The sequence below is a fragment of the Physella acuta genome, unplaced genomic scaffold (genome assembly GCF_028476545.2).
Source record: "Physella acuta isolate Inbredline_101_S28 unplaced genomic scaffold, ASM2847654v3 ptg000418l, whole genome shotgun sequence".
Lineage (NCBI taxonomy): Eukaryota > Metazoa > Mollusca > Gastropoda > Physidae > Physella > Physella acuta.
The window spans coordinates 177,637-199,541 of NW_026731937.1; the positions used below are offsets into that span (position 1 = coordinate 177,637).

The 21,905-nt window shown below is 35.4% G+C and overlaps 1 protein-coding gene across 2 annotated transcripts in view; it reads left to right on the plus strand.

Moving 5' to 3' along the window:
• The first annotated feature begins 320 nt into the window (after window positions 1-320).
• The window catches only part of LOC131942679 (uncharacterized), a 38,399-nt gene continuing 16,814 nt past the window's right edge, over window positions 321-21,905 (plus strand). The window contains exons 1-6 of one of the 2 annotated variants that reach the window (XM_059302583.1): window positions 321-452; window positions 2,138-2,252; window positions 4,382-4,557; window positions 4,845-4,953; window positions 7,449-7,569; window positions 8,723-9,199. In XM_059302583.1, the coding sequence (XP_059158566.1) occupies window positions 2,139-2,252; window positions 4,382-4,557; window positions 4,845-4,953; window positions 7,449-7,569; window positions 8,723-8,763 (561 nt within the window). In that variant the 5' untranslated portion in view covers window positions 321-452; window position 2,138 and the 3' untranslated portion in view covers window positions 8,764-9,199. Of the gene's footprint in view, window positions 453-2,137; window positions 2,253-4,381; window positions 4,558-4,844; window positions 4,954-7,448; window positions 7,570-8,722; window positions 9,200-21,905 lie in introns of those variants that run through there. The other variant, XM_059302582.1, reaches the window with a different exon arrangement.

Genomic DNA, 21,905 nt, shown 5'->3' on the forward strand with positions numbered 1-21,905 from the left:
TTAAAAATCATGTCTATATCTCGAGTTGCCATCCCCCGTAGTGTTATATAAGAATATTCGAGAAAGTTTAGAGGAGATCCTTCCCAGTTTATTTAACTTGGAGTAGAAGAAAGAGCTTTTGAACCTACTAGAGACTTTACCGATAAGTGTGCGATAAATAAAGTTTAAATAAATTTTAAAATCTGTTTTACAATCTTCATGGTCCTTTATGTGTTAATGTACAAAGATTGGACTCATCCGCAATTTGTCGAGTTTTTGTGCAATAAGCTCCTCCCACTCACCTTATTGAGGTCGCCACGCGTGCACACCACTGCACATTTCCCCAGCGAGTTCACTCTGTGTTTGCACGCCACACCAATCAGGTTGCTAACAAGTGTTTGTGTAGCATTCAAAGTTATCGGCACCAATAGTGTAACTAGTGGAATCTTCCTTCATTAGCATCTGACTACAAGGTAAACAAAATCTTTGATTTGTTTATAACTTAACATAGTACTGTTTTTCCTCCATACATGACATCTGAATGCTACCCCCCCCCCCCCCGGCCCCCCACGTTAAAAGTTCTTGAAATAGTTTTCTTTTTTAAAATTGTAATTAAACTTTGTGAAAATTAGATATAGTACTTATAGTACATTTTAAAAATAAAAGTCATTAAAATCAGTTAAAAAAAAACAAACTACCAAAATATTATTAGTAACCCTATACTCCCTGTATACAAGCTTTCACACCTATTCTAGCTTTTAAAGGTAACTGGACCTGCTAATGACGATTTTATACCATTTGTCTATAGTTTTAAAACTACTAAATTATGGATTTAAGAAAAACCAGGGTCTACGACAAATTCACGAAAAACCCTTGTCCGTACGACTTTTGTTCGGGAAACGTCCGGCTCCCAATAAAACCATAACCCTTATTAGCGGGTCGGCGTTGTCTAGGAGAGACAACTCTTGTTTAAATACTTATTATTATAGCGACACACGCTTTTATTTATAGTGATATAAATAGTAGTGCATTAATATATTTAAAGAAAGTAATTTTTTTATATTTAAAGTAACCGCAGATTTATTATATTTTTAAAAATTATTTTATATTTCGTAAAAATTTTCTTCTTTTTAGTGCACTTATAAAAGCTTGTAATTATAAACGTTTTTATGTATTTATTATTTTTATACTTCTGAGTATTAACGAGTTATACGCCTGTTAAGACAATATAGTGTAGCAACAAATATATGATACACAATTTGAAAAACAGTTTTGCTTTAATAATATGATTAGTTTTACTATACGTGTCACATTTACTGATGTTTTAGTTACAATAAAAAATTGCCACAATTAGCTGAACACATATCATAGAACACAAATCGTTAACACCTCTTTAATCGAAGACATTAATACTGTTCAGTCTGTGGTCGAGTTTATAGCTAATGTTTCAGTAAAGTATTATGGGATGGCGTAGTCTAATAGTAAAGAACTAGACTGCTGACCCGACTAAAAACCATTGCGCGCCTATTGAACGTGATGACGCGCTATTGTCGTAGAGTTCCCCCCCCCCCTCGCTCCACGCCGGAGACGGCCGTGATAACACGTGTGGATAGAACTGCTTACTAATTCGGTCCAAATTTTAATTAATTCATAAAAAATTAATTAGGCCACCAATTAAGTCAAAGGGTATGTCACAATGCATTGTTTTCATGTCTTGACCCACGTACCAAATACGAACCGTATCTGTCAGTTAGAAGTGCCTGCAATTTCAAACGGGCGTTTCGATCCAGACAGACATACAGACTGACGACAGAAGAAGCAATTTGAATAAAAGCTTGTAAAAAGCAGGCTGAAATCGGAGTCAATCCCTTCCAACACTAACATTAAGAACGAAGAAGAAAAAAAAAGAAAAAATAGGGTTATAAAATTTTAAAAATACATTCGGTTGATCATAAATAGAAACCTGACATGTGTATGCCCAATGGTGTTAAATGATTTATATATATATATCACTTATATTTATAATAATTTTGGTTATGATGGTATGACGATTGTTATTGATTCGTAATGATAACAACCGTTATTTCTGTTGTTATGAATTATAATCATCATAAACCCATTCTCCCTTTTACAAAAACAAAAATGGAAACGAAACTAGAATGATTAAAGGAGGAGCTGTAACGATGATGAAGCTGGCAGTTGTGTCACTGTTTGCGACATACCTGACACCTGGCTGCTGTCAAAATTTGTGTGAAACCATGCCTCCTTTTTACGTAAGAGATTTTACGGCACTTACTTCATGTGTAAGATCGCACCTGTTAATAGTGTAAAGGATTTGATTGCGATGTGTAATTAATTTTACTGGGTGGTGGTGGGGGAATCTAGCTTTGGTGTGGGTGTATTCGAGAGAACGTGGACATGAGAGATGACATTAACGTGATTTATTTTGTTTAAGAAAGTAATTTAGAAATATTTGTACTCCCGAATTGAGTTGTTTTTTTTTAATTTGTGAACCAAACAAATACTGGAGGTGTTTGTGTGTGTGTGTGTGTGTTATGAATGGAGGGTTTCTTGAAACAGAAGTAGCCGGCTCAAGGCTAAAGCTTTTTATTTGGGACTTTCATATTAGAAAATGTTGCTCTAATTTTTACTCAGTGCAGTAACGAAATCCTCAACGTAAAGAAAATCAACGCAATTATGGGGTCGGCGTGGTCGAGTCGGTATAACTCATGGTTGGTAAACCGAAAAGTCTCGGACACATGAGGCTCGTTAGCTGGGGACAGCCCACTCTTCTAGAAGAGAGAACTCCAAAATCAAACAACTGCTTCCTTGTAGTTTGTTTTTGGTTGGACTTAGGCTATGGAAGCAAATCCAAAATGAAAAGCAGGCTGAAATCAGAGTCAATGGCCTCAATGGCACATAACCAGTTGACGCGTATACTTAATTGTGTTGGAGGGGATCCCTTATATTATAATACCGAAATGAAATAAACACCAGCACAACATATGCCAACACATTTGCACACAGACACGCACATATACAAGTGCACAAACGTATGCACATACACCTGCAAGTATTAGCTAACACAACATAGAAGCATAGGGGCGTAACCAGAAATTGCTCATACGTCGGGCCATACGTGTTAGTATCAACTTGGGTTTTACTTGGCGGCGACTCTAAAGGCTTATCAGAGATTTGACACCTGATGGTCTCACCCTCATATATATATATATATCAGCGTAAATTATTAGATTTTGTGTCTCCCAGAGTTTCTTCCAGGCATCTCTTCGGGGGGGGGGGGGGGGGGGAAGGGCTCTACCCTCCTGAAAAAAGTCTACCGCCCCCCCCACGAACGAAATGAAATTTGTATAATTTATATAGAAAATATATACTTTTAACAGTGTCCGCCCCCCCCCCCCCGAAGAAAGTCTACCGCCCCCCCCCCCCCGAAAATTTCAAGTGCCCCCCCCCCCCCCCGGAGAAAAAAGTCTGGAAGAAACACTGGTGTCTCCCCTTTCCCGGTCTTTGATTGACTTATCAGTTATTCAAAATACTTATCAAAACTTTTTTCCTCTGTGAAATTTTTGGAATTGGTGTTACCCCCTCCCCAGGGTGATAGTTTTAAAGTGCGAACAGTTTACAGAAAATACTTTTATCTATAGTAAGCTATTTCTAAAGGCGGATTAACTCTAATTCATCATTAATTAAACTGACAAAAGCATATTTCTATTATATATTTTGCAACTTTTCTCCTTGGCGTCACCCCTTTAAATGGTGTCCCCCGGTGCGGTCCGCAGACCCACCCCCGTCCCCGCGTTTTGACGCATCTGGCTGGCCTAATTAGATTTGATACAGGTTGCGGGGTATAATTACCCCTTGCACCTGGAATATTGGGAGTCCGCTTCTTTCGGAGGGGAATTGAGACATGAGACACATTGCAGGGGTGAAGCGACGACAAAAAAGGACGAACCTTTAGCAGTATGTCTGTAGACTTAGACTAGAATGGACAAATGAGTTAGTGACAAGTAGTTGTAATTACGCTAAGGTTTTTTAAAATTTTCAGTTGTAGAGCTGAGAGTATTTTTTCCCCATTGTGTTAGATGTTAAGGCGGCTTCATGTTAGGCGTTGCACTTTATATCGTGGCATTAAAATGAAGAAATAGTTGCAAATTGCGTTTATTTCATATTATTTACGAACCCCTGCCAAGATCGAAAGGACCAAGGAAGGGGTCGTAACAATATGCATATGTATGTATATACATATATACATGTAAATACATATTATACACACACACACACACACACACACACACACACACATATATATATATATATATATATATATATATTATATATATATATATATATATATATATATATATATATATTGCTCTCGTTTTAGAAAAATAATAACACATGTCCAGAAAAAGCCGTCTGCGCTGACGTAAGTATCTTCAACCGTACGAGCCCAAATAAATCACCATGCGAGAGGAAGACCAACTTAAACTGCAGGTGTAACCAAGACATTCATTGTCCACTAGACGATGAGCATAGCTTCTACGTCAGTAATGGCGTCATGTAAGTCTGGGAAGTCGGTTAGGCTCGGGTTGGATAAAATGTGGGTCTCTCTCTCTTTCTCTCTATCTCTCTTTATAAATAAATAAATAAATAAATAAATATATATATATATATATATATATATATATATATATATATATATATATATATATATATATATATATATATATATATATATATATATATATATATATATATATATTAATGTCACAGGACAAAGCATTGAAAATTCAATTAGATTTATAAGCACGTCCTTCTTGCCAACACGTTTTCAAATTTTTCCCCAGACAATATACTTGTGATCCCAGATGTTCATTCCCGTGGTGCAGGGAGAATCAAATTGCTAAATCGTCGTTAGCTAATGCGCGGGACTTTGGATACAAAACCTACACAAAAGTCAGTTTTCTAGTTATTGATCAATATGAGAAAATAATGACAAAATTGCCAGTTACAAAACTAATAGAAATTGGACTTAATTAATTTTTGGACAAAAAAAAAATAACGAACAAAGTATAGATAGATGAATACATACATACATTAATAAAACCATATAAACATATATATATATATATATATATATATATATATATATATATATATATATATATATATATATATATATATATATATATATATATATATATATATATATATAAATATACCAGCTGCATATCCGTGCTCCGCCACGGTAAATCTGTTTTTAATGTACCAACTTGGACCAGGACAATACAAACAAAAACAAAACACAACCACAACACAACCACAACACAACCACAACATCACCACAACACAATCACAATACAATTTCAACACAACCACAACACAACCACAACACAACCACAACACAACCACAACACAACCACAACACAACCACAACACAACCACAACACAACACAACCACAACACAACCACAACACAACCACAACACAACCACAACACAACACAACCACAACACGACCACAACACAACCACAACACAACCACAACACAGCCACAACACAACCACAACACAACCACAACACAACACAACTGCAACACAAACACAACACAACACAACTACAACACAACCACAACACAGCCACAACACAACCACAACATTAGAATCACCACCGAACAGCACGCTTTCCTAGGCGTCCTTGCCCAAAGAGAGCCTTTCCAGCATAAAAAACAAACAAAAGAAAACCACAACACAACCACAACACAACCACAACATAACCACAACACAATCACAATATAACCACAACACAACCACAACACAACCACAACACAACCACAACACAACCGCAACACAACCAAAACACAACCACAACACAACTACAACACAACCACAACACAACAACAACCCAACCACAACACAACTACAACGTGATGAAGCATGTGGATAGAACTGCCTACTAATTCGGTCCAAATTTTAATTAACTTATAAAAAAACAATTAGGCATCCAATTAAATCAAATTTAATGTCATAATGCATTGTCTTCATGTCTTGACCCACGTACCAATTACGAAACGTATCTGTCAATTAGAAGTGTCCGAATTTGCGCTCCGGTGTTTCGATCTAGACAGACAGACAGGCAGACAGACAGAGGAAGTGAGTGTAATAAAAGCTTGTAATAAAAACTCGTTTTACCATTCTTTCGCGCGATTTAGAAAAATCATAGACTAATTAGAAAATAATATAAATAATCTTTTTCTAATGTAATTATGAACCTTAACATATCATAATCAATGCGGCAGTGATAAAAAAAATTATTGATGAGTTAAACCTATTTTTAAATTACCCTCCTTGCAAAAATTACAATAAAAAAAAGTTGAATCAACTCGCTTTTCGACCTACTTTTATAAAATGTATCCATTTTTTCTAGGAATATAAACGAAAATGATATTTGACATTGATCCTTTTAATATGTTTTAGCAATGTGCGTGTAGTTAATATTTTCTTTACGTTATGTAAAAGAGTAAAAACAGTGGCAACTATAAAATAACTGTATGTCGTTGTATAAACAAACCCTACTCTAATACTTATATGACCATGCGATGCACTGAAAAGCACTGCATGGTGCACACGCACACACACACGCACACACACACACATACACAATCGCACACGCACACGCACACGCACATACACATACACGTACACGTACACGTACACGTACACGTACACGTACACGTACACGTACACGTACACGTACACGTACACGTACACGTACACGTACACGTACACGTACACGTACACGTACACGTACACGTACACGTACGTATACGTATACGTATACGTATACGTATACGTATACGTATACGTATACGTATACGTATACGTATACGTATACGTATACGTATACGTATACGTATACGTATACGTATACGTATACGTATACGTATACGTATATGTATATGTATATGTATATGTATATGTATATGTATATGTATATGTATATGTATATGTATATGTATATGTATATGTATATGTATATGTATATGTATATGTATATGTATATGTATATGTATATGTATATGTATATGTATATGTATATGTATATGTATATGTATATGTATATGTATATGTATATGTATATGTATATGTATATGTATATGTATATGTATATGTATATGTATATGTATATGTATATGTATATGTATATGTATATGTATATGTATATGTATATGTATATGTATATGTATATGTATATGTATATGTATATGTATATGTATATGTATATGTATATGTATATGTATATGTATATGTATATGTATATGTATATGTATATGTATATGTATATGTATATGTATATGTATATGTATATGTATATATATATATATGTGTGTACAACTAAAAAAATACAACTCTATTATTTTAATAGTTTTATTCTATATAATATTCTAAACAAGATTGAATGTAGATGTCCAGGAAACCACATTGCCTCAATGAAGGAGGGTGTAGCTGCGACCAAAAATAGCGACAAAAGGATAGACAACTCACAATCTTATGTTTGCAACCAAGTGTTTGGTAGTAAGTGAAGGTCATTCTGACACAATTACCATCGGATAAAATCAGATATAAATAAGCCAAGCTTGTCAGCTATAGTCAGTAGCCTACAGTCAGTAGTCAATGGTCAATAGTCAATAGAATATCTATATTTTGCATAATTTGTTCTACTATGAATTTGCTTTTATGTATCCAATCTACGGGAACAGGACATTACACCCCCATTTCAGTTACCCCGACATTACCCCTTGGAGTAATAATTCCCGGTAATTTACCCACTCGCCCCCCCCCCCCCCCGCCTAGTAGGACATTACCACCCGGACATAGCTTAAGGCACAGCTGGGGTTAGGGTTATGGCTAGATTTAGGTTAAGGATTTGGATTATGGTTAGTTATGGCCAGAGTTAGTGTTAGGACTAGGATACGGTTAGTGTTATGGTCAAGGTTACGCTTCAACCAATGTCTAGAGTTGGTTTTGGTTTTGTGTTAAGTTTTATGCTTATGTGAATGCTTCATTTTAGGGGGGGGGGGGGGGGATTATCCTGGGGGTAATTGATAGGTGGTAAAGTCCTGTAGCCCCAATCAACCACTCACTCACCGACTCACCCCACCTTCAAATATATATATATATATATATATATATATATATATATATATATATATATATATATATATATATATATATATATATATATATATATATATATATATATATATATATACATACATATACATATATATATGTATATATATATGTATATATATACATATATATATATATATATATATATATATATATATATATATATATATATATATATATATATATATATATATATATATATTTATATATACAAATTAATCTTTAGGCTACATATAAACATTTTTGGGCAGATTTAGAGTTGGTCCGTCAAAACATATACAAATTTATACTCCACAAAAATAATGCAATGGCTTAATTAATCCGCCAACTTAAAAGATTAGTAGTTGGGTCAAACATCAACTCATTTTGCATAACCTTAATGACGTATTGTAAAATGCTCTGAATTTCACTTTTTTTTTTAGAGAAAACGTTTACACTTATCTTAAATCGCTCAGTGTTAAATTAGCATAACATTATTTGTTTAGTTGTTATGGTTTAAGTAATTAAAATAAAAACTCCTATTTGATCTTTACAGATATTGATGACCCATGTTCGTCTAAACATCCAAGTGGTTAAGTCACGTACAGTACAGCGACAAGAGTAATGGATAACCTGAAATACCTGGAAAGAAGGGCACATACATTACACAACACGAAATGGAAGTTTTTTAGTCAGTCTTAAAGCATTTCTTAAGCTTATTTTAACTGCAAATGCTGCTTCTGGTTTAGACCAATTAAATCTGTGTTAGGATATTTAAATAACAACTTATTTGAAATTTGATTTGGGAGAAAATTCATTTTGTTATCTGCCATTTTCAAGCTAAACATATTAATTTACTACATGTTCAAGACATTGAAAATACTTTTAAGCTTGTGTTTTAAAATAATAAGTACTAGTAATGTGTGCATGTATAAATAAAAACTAGAAATCAATCAAATCCAAGATTCGATAGACTAGAATATGTGTCCAAACTCTTTTTGCTGTGCTGATCATGAATAAAATTAAGAAACTGAATTTTAAATTTTGTTTTTTATCGTTGCTTTGATTGTGATTTTTTTTCTGTTTGTGTTCCACTGTCATATATATATATATATATATATATATATATATATATATATATATATATATATATATATATATATATATATATATATATATATATATATATATATATATATATATATATATATATATATATATATATATATATATATATATATATATATATATATATATATATATATATATATATATGGTGACAGGACAAATGATCTCAGGACAAATGATCTCAGACAAAATATCTCAGACAAAATATCTCACGGACAAATGATATCAAGACAAATGATTTCAGGACAAATGATCTCAAGGACAAATGATCTCACGGACAAAAGATACCAGGACAAAATATATCAGGACAAATGATATCATGGACAAATGATCTCAGACAAAATATCTCACAGCAAAATTGTAATAGTGTATTGGAGGATTTTAGTTGATCTGAACATTTTTATTGACTGTCATGTGGTTTTGTTTACTATGTTTAATATTGTTTATTGGTCTATATAATAATTTTAAGAAATGATTGCAGCATAAATTTGTAATATTGCACTAAACAGTTTAAAACTAAGATTACAAATATAGTATGTGAAGATTAAAGAAATTTTTCGATAGACAACGTAGGTGAGCTTGCCGAACATGTGACAATCCTACCATGTCAGGTGGACGAAACTAGATCAAAGGGGATGAAATAACAATAAAGGCACACCTTTGTATCAAGGTGGCAGCCAGCTTTGATGGCAGAGACATGCTTTAAGGGAAATATATCTGACCTCCATGGACAATACAACTAACACCTAAAGTCAATAGTTATGTGTCGGTCACACCTTAGTGATCAGGTGACAAATGCTTATTTAAACGACAGCGGTCATCGCGGAGCTACGTTTGTCGTAGTAAGCAAGCATCCAAAGCAGTATTTGTGTTGATTACTCAGCTATGGCTTCTTTCGTTACCTCGCAGAAAGGGTATAAAACATTAGTTTCTGGAGATTTATGTTTATAAAAGCCATAAGTTGAGCAGCAGGCAAAGAGGTTTGGAAATGTGAAGTTAGAACATGTCGAGCAAGAGTTCACACTATACATGATCACATAGTATTGGAGAGGTGTGATCATAACGATGTACCTGTCGGCATAGAAACGTAAGCGTTATGTTTGTGTTGATGATGCAATAAAAAAATAGTTTTACGATACAAACCTAAAGACCCATTCACATTTTTGAAAAATATTTCGCGTGTTTTGGACATTAATGTTGTATAGCTACCGTTACTTTATTTATTTTTTATACATTATCATTTATTATACATTACAGGAGTAAGTTTCTTTTAATTTTATAATTCAAATGCTATTAGAAAGATTAAGTTTAATACATTTTTTGATGCTTTATTAAGTTTAACAAATTCACTTTATTCACAATCATTAAGCGTAGAAAAGTAAACAAAATCATATTGACAGACAATAAAACAAGTAATTAAAAAAAGTCTAGTGACAATTTTAGCACAATTTCCTTGTGTTATCTAAAAATAGCTCTGTCATAGCGTAAATCAAGAGCAGGGTTAGTAAAACCATTGGTTAGTTATTAAAACGTTTTTGATTAAAAAAAATTTCAGTATTTTACATGTTTTATTTATAATAGAGTAACATGACTAAAAACCATTGCGCGCCCATCTACCGAACGTGACGTCGCAGCCATTGAACGTGATGGCGCAGCTATTGAACGTGATGACGCGTGTGGTGTGGTTGCATAAAATGCCTACTAATTCGGTCCAAATTTTAATTAATTCAATTTTTTTTTTGTGACCGAACGAAAGGATATTTTTGAAAACTTTCTTCGGCAATATTGTTCTAAATTATGGCAGGAATCGATTGGTACATGTTTTAAGTCGCTAAGTGGTCTGGTTGCCGAGATATGGGCCAAAAACTGCATTTTTTCGAGGTTTTTTGGCTTTTTCGGGAAATCCATGAAAGAAACCCGGAATTTTTATGGCCTATGTTCATCCTCGTAACTTGCTTAACATAATTGCTTTTGAAACTAGTCCTCGATATTGCTTCGTTGAGGAGGAGATACGACTTAAAGCTGCGGACACACATCCATCCATCCATTCATCCATCCATTCATTCCCAGAAAAGACGAGTTAATAAACGCAATTCTCCAGAATGGAAATTGCGCTAAAAACAGTTACAGTCAACTAAAATCATCGTATATACTATTAAAATTTAGCCGTGAGATATTTTGTCTGAGATATTTTGTCTGAGATCATTTGTCCTGAGATCATTTGTCATGGAACCATATATATATGTATATATATATATATATATATATATATATATATATATATATATATATATATATATATATATATATATATATATAGATATATATATATATATATATATATATATATATATATATATATATATATATATATATATATATATAGGAATAATTTAAAAAAAGATATATTACATGGTTTCAATATTATAAGGTTTTAATACAATAGAGTCCACACAATTAATAAACAATTGCGAGTTTTCAGAAACATGTTTGGTATAAATTGAAGTAATACCAGTGTATTTTGTAGGATGGTCGAATTATAATGAAACAAACTACAAGAAACAAATGAACAGGAATTCAACGACCACAACAACTTGAAGATGTGGATTTAGTAGATGTACTATTCCTACTGTCACATAGTCAAAAACAAGTATAGAACAATTTGTACCAGTTGAACAAGGTACAGGCCAAGACATTCAGAGTAGACTCCACAGTGACAAAATGCTTTTAACTTCTTAACCCAATGTGGAATTCAAAATTAAGATCTTTAGCTAAAATAGGAAGTCTGTTTTACTGTGTGGCTCGGAGCTTGAAAGTAACCGACAGTAGATAACGGAATAAGAGAACAGTAAATGCGGTAGATTTGTCACCCCTCAGAAAGACAGTAAATAACATCACTAAGCAGGTGCTAGTGTAAAGTCCACGAGGAAAAAGACACTCAAAATGGCATACAGGAAATCGTTTAAATGATGTGATATATATATATATATATATATATATATATATATATATATATATATATATATATATATATATATATATATATATATATATATATATATAAGTAGTATTTCCAATGGTTATCTCTTTATACTAGGTCAGACCCTCCCACCTCTGTCGAATTCAAACCATCTATAAGCCAAAATACCACTCCCCTTCTATAGACAAGCAATTTTTATTTAGTAAAGAGACAACTGTACCACTGCCAAATATTCTAACCAAATCAATAGGAACTTATATAGTGATGAATGAAGGGGGCCGCTTGGTCGAGTGTTAAAGCTCATGGTTGCTAAACTAAAAAGTCCAGAGTTCGAATCCGGGTCCAAAGCAATAGAAGGTCTCTGCGTACTTATGGTTCCTAACTTACATTAGGGAAAGTAAACTCGGTTGAATATAGCAATGAACACACTATCACTGCGACTTGCCGCCCAGAATCTAAAACTCACCTATGTCCTCCCATATTATAGATGCGATGGTCGTCGTCTATTGGACAAAGATGGACCCCCCCCCTACCCTCGCTGTTCAAACACAGACAGTTGCTGGTGGTCCTAGTTTCTGTGCAGGTGGTTCCATTTTGGAAATCGCGGGTCATTTCGAATACGTCACTGCAGATGGCTCTTGGGGGACAAGTTTTTCTGAAAAGGCAGAAAGGAAAATTAACCTTTAACCTACACCAGTGCATGGAACGGCGTTGTAATTTGGTAGAGGAGACACTGTTATATTCTCTAGTTCCGATAACGGGTTCGAGTTCTTAGAGGTTTTTATGCCCAGTCTGTTCTGTTGAGTAGCTTGGTCGTGTTAGGAAATTTAAAGGCTGGGCATACTATTAACCCGCGCTAGGCTACCAACACGAAAGTCTCGAGTTCGAATCCGGGTCAAAGTTAGTTATACGTCCCTGAGTCAACCTAGCTCTGATGGGTGCCTAACTCACGTTAGGGAAAGTACATGCGTTTCGGCTGAGTGCTGTCCGCACCTTCCCTTCATAAGCCGAGGTCAAGAAATATGAGCTCTACTTCATCTGCCCAATGGATAGCTAGGTCTAAAGAGGATTATTTACTTTATAGTTTTAACCACACTATCATCTAAAGCAGGGGTCTCCAAACTTTTCAGCCTGGGGGCCCCATTAACTATCAAGTATCAGTTCGGGGGACCAGAGTTTCTTCCAGGCATCTATTCGGGGTGGTAGCGCCCCCTCCCCCGAAGAACATGTACGAAATATAATTTATATAGAAATATATACAAATTTCAAGTGTCCCACCCCCCCCCCCCTCCGGAGAAAAAAGTCTAAAAAAAAAACACTGCCGATGGCCAACAACACACTCGAGGTCCAAGTTTGCTTTCAAATTATTCTTCACGTGTTTCAATCTTGAAAATATTTGTTCACACAGGTATCTTGTTCCAAAATTTGAAAAGTAATTTGATGCAAAAATGTTAATATTAGGAAAATCTTCCTTTTGCAAAAACGTATAAAAACCCACCCGCCCTTCTTTGAACGTGTCTCTAATGACCTCCAGCTGCAGTTCATCTTTGCAACTGGCCACATTTGCATCAAATGGGTTCTTTAACAGTCTCACGTTTTTTTGTCTTTGAATCCAAGTCAGAAAACCGCTACAGAAACTGCAGCTTGAAGTCTTTGATGATCTCGTATGCAAATAACGTGGGGAACTCAGTGGTTGCTTCAGCCGTAAAGACCTTGTACTGCTGAGAGTGCGTCAAGTTTTTGGCTTGTACTTGTTCCAAAAACATGACAAGTTTGGATCTGAAAGCCTTTAGGTGGGTGTATAGATCAGTAACTAAATTTCCATCTCTTGAAGTTTTAGGTTCAGAAAATTTAAATGACTAGTTGTGTTTGCAGCAGAGGCCAATGTCTATACCCACTCTTCATCAGACAGTAAGTACATCAGCTTGTGGCTTGCCTTTACTTTCAAGGAAGTCACCTATTTCCTTTCTTAACTTAAATACTCTGCTGATAAAATTTCTCGCAAATTAGCCATCTTACTACTGTGAAATATGGTAAATCTTGCGATACTGTGTTTCTATCATGTCTCTTCGGTAAGAGTGCCATACATTCTATGTAGGGAAGTCAGCTCTTGTGTTATGTTTATGTCTTCATCCACACCACCAATGAACATAAGCAGTTGAGATGTGGAGCCAGCTGTCCATGCGGAGAAACCACGCACGCACGCCAACTCTCCAGGCATGCGCAACAGTGTGTACCTACCCACCCCATTTAAACAACATATGTCTTTCCGGAAGTCATTAGCCGTCAAAAAATAGCGGCGTATTTTACGCCGCGGGTCGGATCGTTGTAATAAAATCTCTTACAAAGTAGGTCGGCTCGTTGTAATAAAATCTGTTTACAAAGTAGGTCGGCTCGTTGTAATAAAATTTCTTACAAAGTAGGTATGACCCCACAAACTAAAATTTCTTACAAAGTAGAGAGAAGTGTGCACATGGGCTTTTATATATTAGGAAGGATATGATGTATATGACTCGGAGCTAGTTTAAAGACAGCGGAGAATGAAAAGGTGGTGTTAAGGCACAATATGAGGAAAACAAAATAACATCATTATACAGGTGCTTTTGTGAAGTCCACCACGGGGAAAGGGGAAGTGAAAAAGACCAAATAAGTCATGAATGAAATCGTTTGAAATAGAGAAGGCGAGGCTGGATTATTAGGGTTCGATCTGCATAAACGAAGAGTTGGCGAAGTGTTGCCTACGCCTGTGCTCCTTAGGAAGCCGAAACGAATAAAAAGGAGAAAACCAAAAGAGTTTAGAACAGTGGGTTCCATCGAACGCAAGAGGTTCGATTAGACAGAATCAGGGCTTCGGCGGAGGTCAAGACATACATCCGACTTATGTGATTCACGGTCGGATTTTGTCAGTGTGGACGATACAACTATTAAGAAGGGTTTGGTGAATGCACATATGAACCTGGTTGGGTTCGGTACCTCCAAAAAGTTAAGAACCTCTGTTTTAGAGTGTACTTGGTCAGGGGCGGAACTACAGTGCCGCCAGACCCCGCAATGCGGGGGGGGGGGGGGAGGGCCAGACCAATTGGGGGCCCAAAAATCCTGGCTAAATTATTTAAAAAAAAAATTAGGTGGAGGTCGAGTTATCTTTCTTCTACATTTACAAATACGATAGTCGGCAAACGTCTTTGAGAAAAATGCACTGACTATAGCTCGAGAGACCGCCAGACATTTAGACAACTTCAAAGACTGTGCCGGTACGCTTTGAAATCGGGCTGGGGAAATGTTGCGGCGGCGACTATCCTGGTCTTCTAGACGATCGGAAAAAGTCGGCACTATTGATGTAGATGTTTATCGGCGCTTTCTTGTCCCCTTCTCTTCCCAACTCTCTCCCCCCTCCCCCCTACCCCTCACTTCTACCCCTCACCACACCCTTACTCTTACAATAAGATGTAATGCATAGATTAACGAACAGTCTATGAAATGTAACTGACCACTTCTGCACATTTTGGTAAAGACACTAGTCAGTAGTTGTTCATTTACCTGATGAACAGGGGCGGAACTACAGTCCCGCCAGACCCCGCAATGCGCGGGGGGGGGGGGGGGGGGGGCTTTTAGGGGCCCACGGCTGACCAAAATTTTTTTTTTTTTAATTTTGAATTTAATTTTTGCCTTAATATTTGGTTTGTAAAAGAAAAACACTGTAGCTGCGGTACGATTATCTTTATTTTACAGTCACTATACCACGCTCTTCCGCAAAAGATAAAATCCATTACACAAACTACAGTAAACTAAAAATATAGGCAACTCTTCAAATTTTGAATGACTTCTTTGACTCGTTGCCCCCCCCCTCCCTTTGATAGCTAAATAGAGGACACGTAACTGTTTGACCGATCCTCCAAAGTATACTGTGGCGGATGGGGCAGGGGATGGGAACCAAAAAGGGGGTTAAAAAATTGTCGACAAATTCTTTACATATTTAAAACAGTTATTTATAGTTGTATTTTTTAACCATCGTCAAGGCCGAGTTCTATTTCCCTACAATCAAACACACGCTGTCGCCGGCAAAATTCTTTTAAAAAAAACAATAAAGTCCATAGCACGAAAAGCCGCTACGAATGAAGTGGGCTTGCAATACTTTCATGATGCGCGGTTCTTATTTGTGTTTGTGATAGTGGTTGAATTTGTATCCTGTACTATCTTGTATCGTACAAATAATTTTTAAAAAATAATATAATACTAGAAACGTCAGTTTTATATACGCTTACTTGTTTTTGATTTTACAAGAAATATAGTAAACTTTTAAGGCCTATACTTCAAATTATCTCCCCTGAGTAAGTTTTACAATGGGCGATGCTGACATACATATATCAAGGCGTTTTGTTGTCCCTTTCAAGTTTTTTACCGAGCCGACCCCTATCCCATCCCTCTTTCTCAACCTCACAAGTATCGAGGAGATAAATGTATCGTTTATGAACTACTTCCTAACCGTACGATTCACCACTTCAGCACATTTTGTCAGACACTAGACAGCACTAGATCTAGTCAACACATATTAATTTACTTTCATAGTATTAGGCACATCTAATTCACAAAACAGGGCAGGTAAGATTATTTTTTATATAATTATTTAGAAATTAATTAGAACGTTTAGAATTAATTGAACATTATTAATAGTCATTGAGGTGGGGGTGTGTGAGGGTCAGGCTTTTTGTTAATCCCCCCTCCCCTAAATCAGAAGGTTATCCAACGCGTGACCTGGCATTACTGCATCATCCACCCAATCGCCATGAAAACTTGGGAAGCTGTTGAGTACAGCCCCGCAAAGGTTTCTGTCATAGGCCTAACATTTGTATATATTTGAGTGGGGACTCCTAACGGAAATATGTGATTTAGCGCCCCGTGATCCTGCATAAGCGGATGATGTTACTACTTGAATACAACTGGCGTCAGTGTCATCAGTGTTTCTTCCAGACTTTTTTCTCCGGGGGGGGGGGGGGCACTTGAAATTTTCGGGGGGGGGGGGGGGCGGTAGACTTTCTTCGGGGGGGGGGGGGGCGGACACTGTTAAAATTATATATTTTCTATATAAATTATGTAAATTTCATTTCGTTCGGGGGGGGGGGGGGGGGCGGTATAAATTTTTCGGGGGGGGGGGGGGGGGGGGGGGGGGCTTCGGCCCCCCCCGAAGAGATGCCTGGAAGAAACTCTGAGTGTCATCCTGAGCGCATCACATATGAGCAAGTTGGCCCCCACAGACAGTCGTTTAAAAGTTCCCACAACACTAGGAATAAGTCTCGCTACTACACTCGATGACTAAATCTAATTAGGTGTCGCACCAATGTTTCTTCCAGGGTAGACTGTTTTCGGGGGAGGGGGAGAGGGGGGGGGAGCTCTGCCGGAAGAAACAATGTGTCACACCCATCACCCGTGCAGTAATGTAACCGGTAGCTCCAAGAGCCTGACACCTGGGCCGTCGCCGAGGGATTTACAGCATGCCTTGGCGTGTCTAGTTGGTAGTGTGGACAAACCCGCGCCCTAAGATCCAAGAAATGAACTGCCGACATTGTTAACATTTAATTCAACTTCTGGAAAACAGGGCACACGGTTAGTAACGTTTTGATGAAAGCCTCAGTTTAGTGTGTTGGACTAGATTTAGAAAGGGGCCAGCTCGTGTGTTGGAAAACCTCTGATTTATTCGTGTACCAGATGGAATTTTTTTTGAATTTAGAGCGAACCTTGTTTTATATATATATATATATATATATATATATATATATATATATATATATATATATATATATATATATATATATATATTATATATATATATATATATATATATATATATATATATATATATATATATATATATATATATATATATAGGGGCCCAAAAAAATTCTTCGGGGGGGGGGGGGGGGGGGCTTTTTTTCTAGTTCTGCCACTGATACACATGACATGTTGTTGTGATTAGATTTAATTGAATTTTTTTTTTCAAAACCCGATCAGGCCAGAAATGAGTATCCTATGTTCGTATTGTGTGTTTATATATATATATATATATATATATATATATATATATATATATATATATATATATATATATATATATATAATATATATATATATATATATATATATATATATATATATATATATATATATATATATATATATATATATATATATTATATATATATATATATATATATATATATATATATATATATATATATATATATATATATATATATATATATATATATATATATACATACATATATGGGGGGGCCCAAAAAAAATTTTTGCGGGGTGGCCCATTTTTTCTAGTTCCGCCACTGTACTTGGTAGAAGGTGCAAGTTTATTTTGTTTACTTTTGGTCGTGTCTTTAGAACAATTTCGATAATAATATATGTTGCAATTATAAAAAAGCAATAAAAATACGAAAAAAGCAATAAATTATGTATTTAATTAAATACAATATACTACTTTTCTTCGATCTTAAAATTTTTACAAATAGTGTCGCTTTCCACCCATTCGCTTCGACACTCTGCTATTTTACTGATTTGTACAAGAATCCGTGATACTTAGTTCCCTTTAATGCAGTGATCCAAGATGTAATGCAATCAAGTAAAAGTATCTGATCTATCACGTTGAAATTGAGAGAATCGTGAGATTCGTACAAAGAACTACTCGCGTCATTTCTTATCAAAACTGGGTAGTGAAATTGTAAAAAAAGCTTTAATACAATTGGTTTCTTTTACTTAGCGATCCAGTACTAGTCCTTGCGATTTTGTTGGTGAAAAAGCACCCCCTCCCCACCATCTTGGACAAAGTTGGTAGAGCGGGTTTTTACGTCATCTGACTCTTTTTTTTAATAATACACAATTGTAAACTACGCGTTAGTACAATGGGTTTCTTTTCTACCTGATAACGGTTATCTACTCACTAATCCATTGTAAATTTGTTCCAATTTTAGTCTTCGAAAAAGCGCCTCCCCAACTAGGAAAGCTGGAAAGCGGTTTACAATTACACAATCAAGATGGAAAACAGTTCAATCAGTAGGCAAAAGCTTGTGGCCGTTATATTTCTTAACTTTGTTTATAATTAAAAATTGCAGCTTAAAATGAGCTTTTAATTCTTTCTACCCATTTTGGCGCCCTCTAGGGTCGTCGCCCGGATCGGCCGCCCTCCCCCCCCCCCCCCCCCCCTAGCTACGCATCTGGGCAAACGGCCTTCGGGCAAGTGGCTTTCGGGCATTTGTCGCATTCGGGCAAGTGTCCATTCGGGAAATCGGCCTTCGGGCAAACGCCATTTGGGCAAGTGTCTTACGGGAAAACGTCCGGCTCCCGAATCTTCATGTGTTGCATTTCGATGTTTTAATTTTTTTTTTAATTTAAATTTTTAAAATTCTGAATACATTTGGAAATTGCTGGAATTCACCTACTAATTTTTATTTTTGTCTCAGTTTAGCACAAAATACAAACAATCATTTTTTTTGTTTTAATGCAAGCTTTTATTTAACTTGCTTACTCTGTCTATATGGATCAAAGCGGGCGAGCCCCAGGGGACGGGTATTCACTAAGCCACCCACTTACTTATCATTTGGATCCGCCCATGTATGTCAAGCTTACATTTAAAAAATATCAATGGTAGTACGACACGTATCATTTATCGATTGGCTAGACTCTAGACTTTTGTAATACTTGTTCATTTCGAAATTTTCTCGCTGTGGAATTTTAATTTATTAATCAGTAGTTTAATTAAATTTGTGGAATGTAGAATGTTCTATTCAGTTTTATATCCTATATTACTTGTTACACAGAAGATTTATTAACTGTAATTTGCAAATGACAAAGTGGACGGCCATTTTAGGTAGGTTATAATGTGACGTAGTGGACGGCCATTATAGCCAAGTTCACTAGTGACGTAGTGGACGGCCATTTTAGGTGGGTTATAATGTGACGTGGTGGACGGCCATTATAGCCAAGTTCACTAGTGACGTAGTGGACGGCCATTTTAGGTGGGTTATAATGTGACGTGGTGGACGGCCATTATAGCCAAGTTCACTAGAGACGTATTAGACGGCCGTCATTGCTGGTTTAAACATTGACATAGTATACGGCCGATATTTCTAGTTTAAAAAGTGCCAAAATGGACGGTCTTTACAACTAGGTACCCTGTAGAGTTAGTGGACGGGCGTTATAGTTATTGTAACAAGTGACCAAGTAGACGGCCGTTATAGCTATTCTAACAGGTGATGAAATGGACGGCCGTTATAGCTATTCTAACAAGTGAACAAGTAGACGGTCGTTATAGGCATTCTAACAAGTGCCATAATAAATTACTTCTATACCTAGGTTATTAAGTAAATAAAGCACCTAAGAATTCAGAGAAGTATTAAACAAGTGATTTTGAGTTTTGTAATAATTAGTGTTGCTTGTAAATCGTTGAAAATAGAATTTGTTTTGTCAGATACGCAATAACAGTAAAACGTCCATTTGTTCTAATAAAACATCTTTTTAATTAATTCCAGTGCAGTGTTTTTATTACATTTCAATATTTTTCATAACTTAAAGCTGGTTGGCTTATAGCTACACTGCTAATGAGCAAGTAAGCATTAAATATAATCCAGTATATTGTTAGAAAGAATGTTATGTTAACAGTGGCGGAACTAGAAAAAAAAGGCCACCCCGCAAAAATAAATTCTAGACCCCCATATATATATATATATATATATATATATATATATATATATATATATATATATATATATATATATATATATATATATAATCACAGAATTCATTCAAACAATGGATACTCATTTCAGGCGTAATGGGGTTTTGAAAAAAAATGTGTTTTTTTTTCCCAATTTAAACAAATTACAACATGTAATGTGTGTGAGTGCATTAGTCTGTTCTAATTAATTTTTTTAGATTTTGAACTAGTTTATTCAATATGTTTGCCGTAATACTGCCTGCCCTCTAGTTTAAAGCCGGTCAAAAGAATATAATAAAACGTGAAATCTTTGTATGTGTAATGGTTTCTCGTGTTATGTTTATTTTTTTATTTTTTTTGTATTTATATGATTTGTTTTAAATATATTTCCTTTTTATGCTCTGTCATTCTTTAGTATGTATGTTTTTAAAATAATAATTAAGAGAAGTAATTGCTTTTTAATTTGTGTAGTACAAATATATTAAAAAGAGCTTATATGCATCCATATTTAACTATTTAAAAAAGGGAAATAAGTTATGGAAGTGTTTTGAACGTTTGCCTATCTTTCACACTACAGCTCAGGCATATCTTTTTTTTTACGCAACAGCATGTGTTAGCTACTGTATAACACCACTATTGTAGTAGATCTGTTTGTTATTTACAAAAACTTTTACCGTTAAGTCAAAAATGCAAGAAAATTATTTTTTTAAATATAAAAAAAATTATTATGGTTGGCTACGGGCCCCTAAATGGCGTGGGCCCCTCCGCAATGCGGGGTCTGGCGGCACTGTAGTTCCGCCCCTGTATGTTAACGTGTTCCCTATGAATCAAGTTTGTGAATTTACAGTCTTATATAGACTGAGCTTTACTTACATCAAAATGAGTTTCCTGTCTAATCCTTGTTAGATTAAG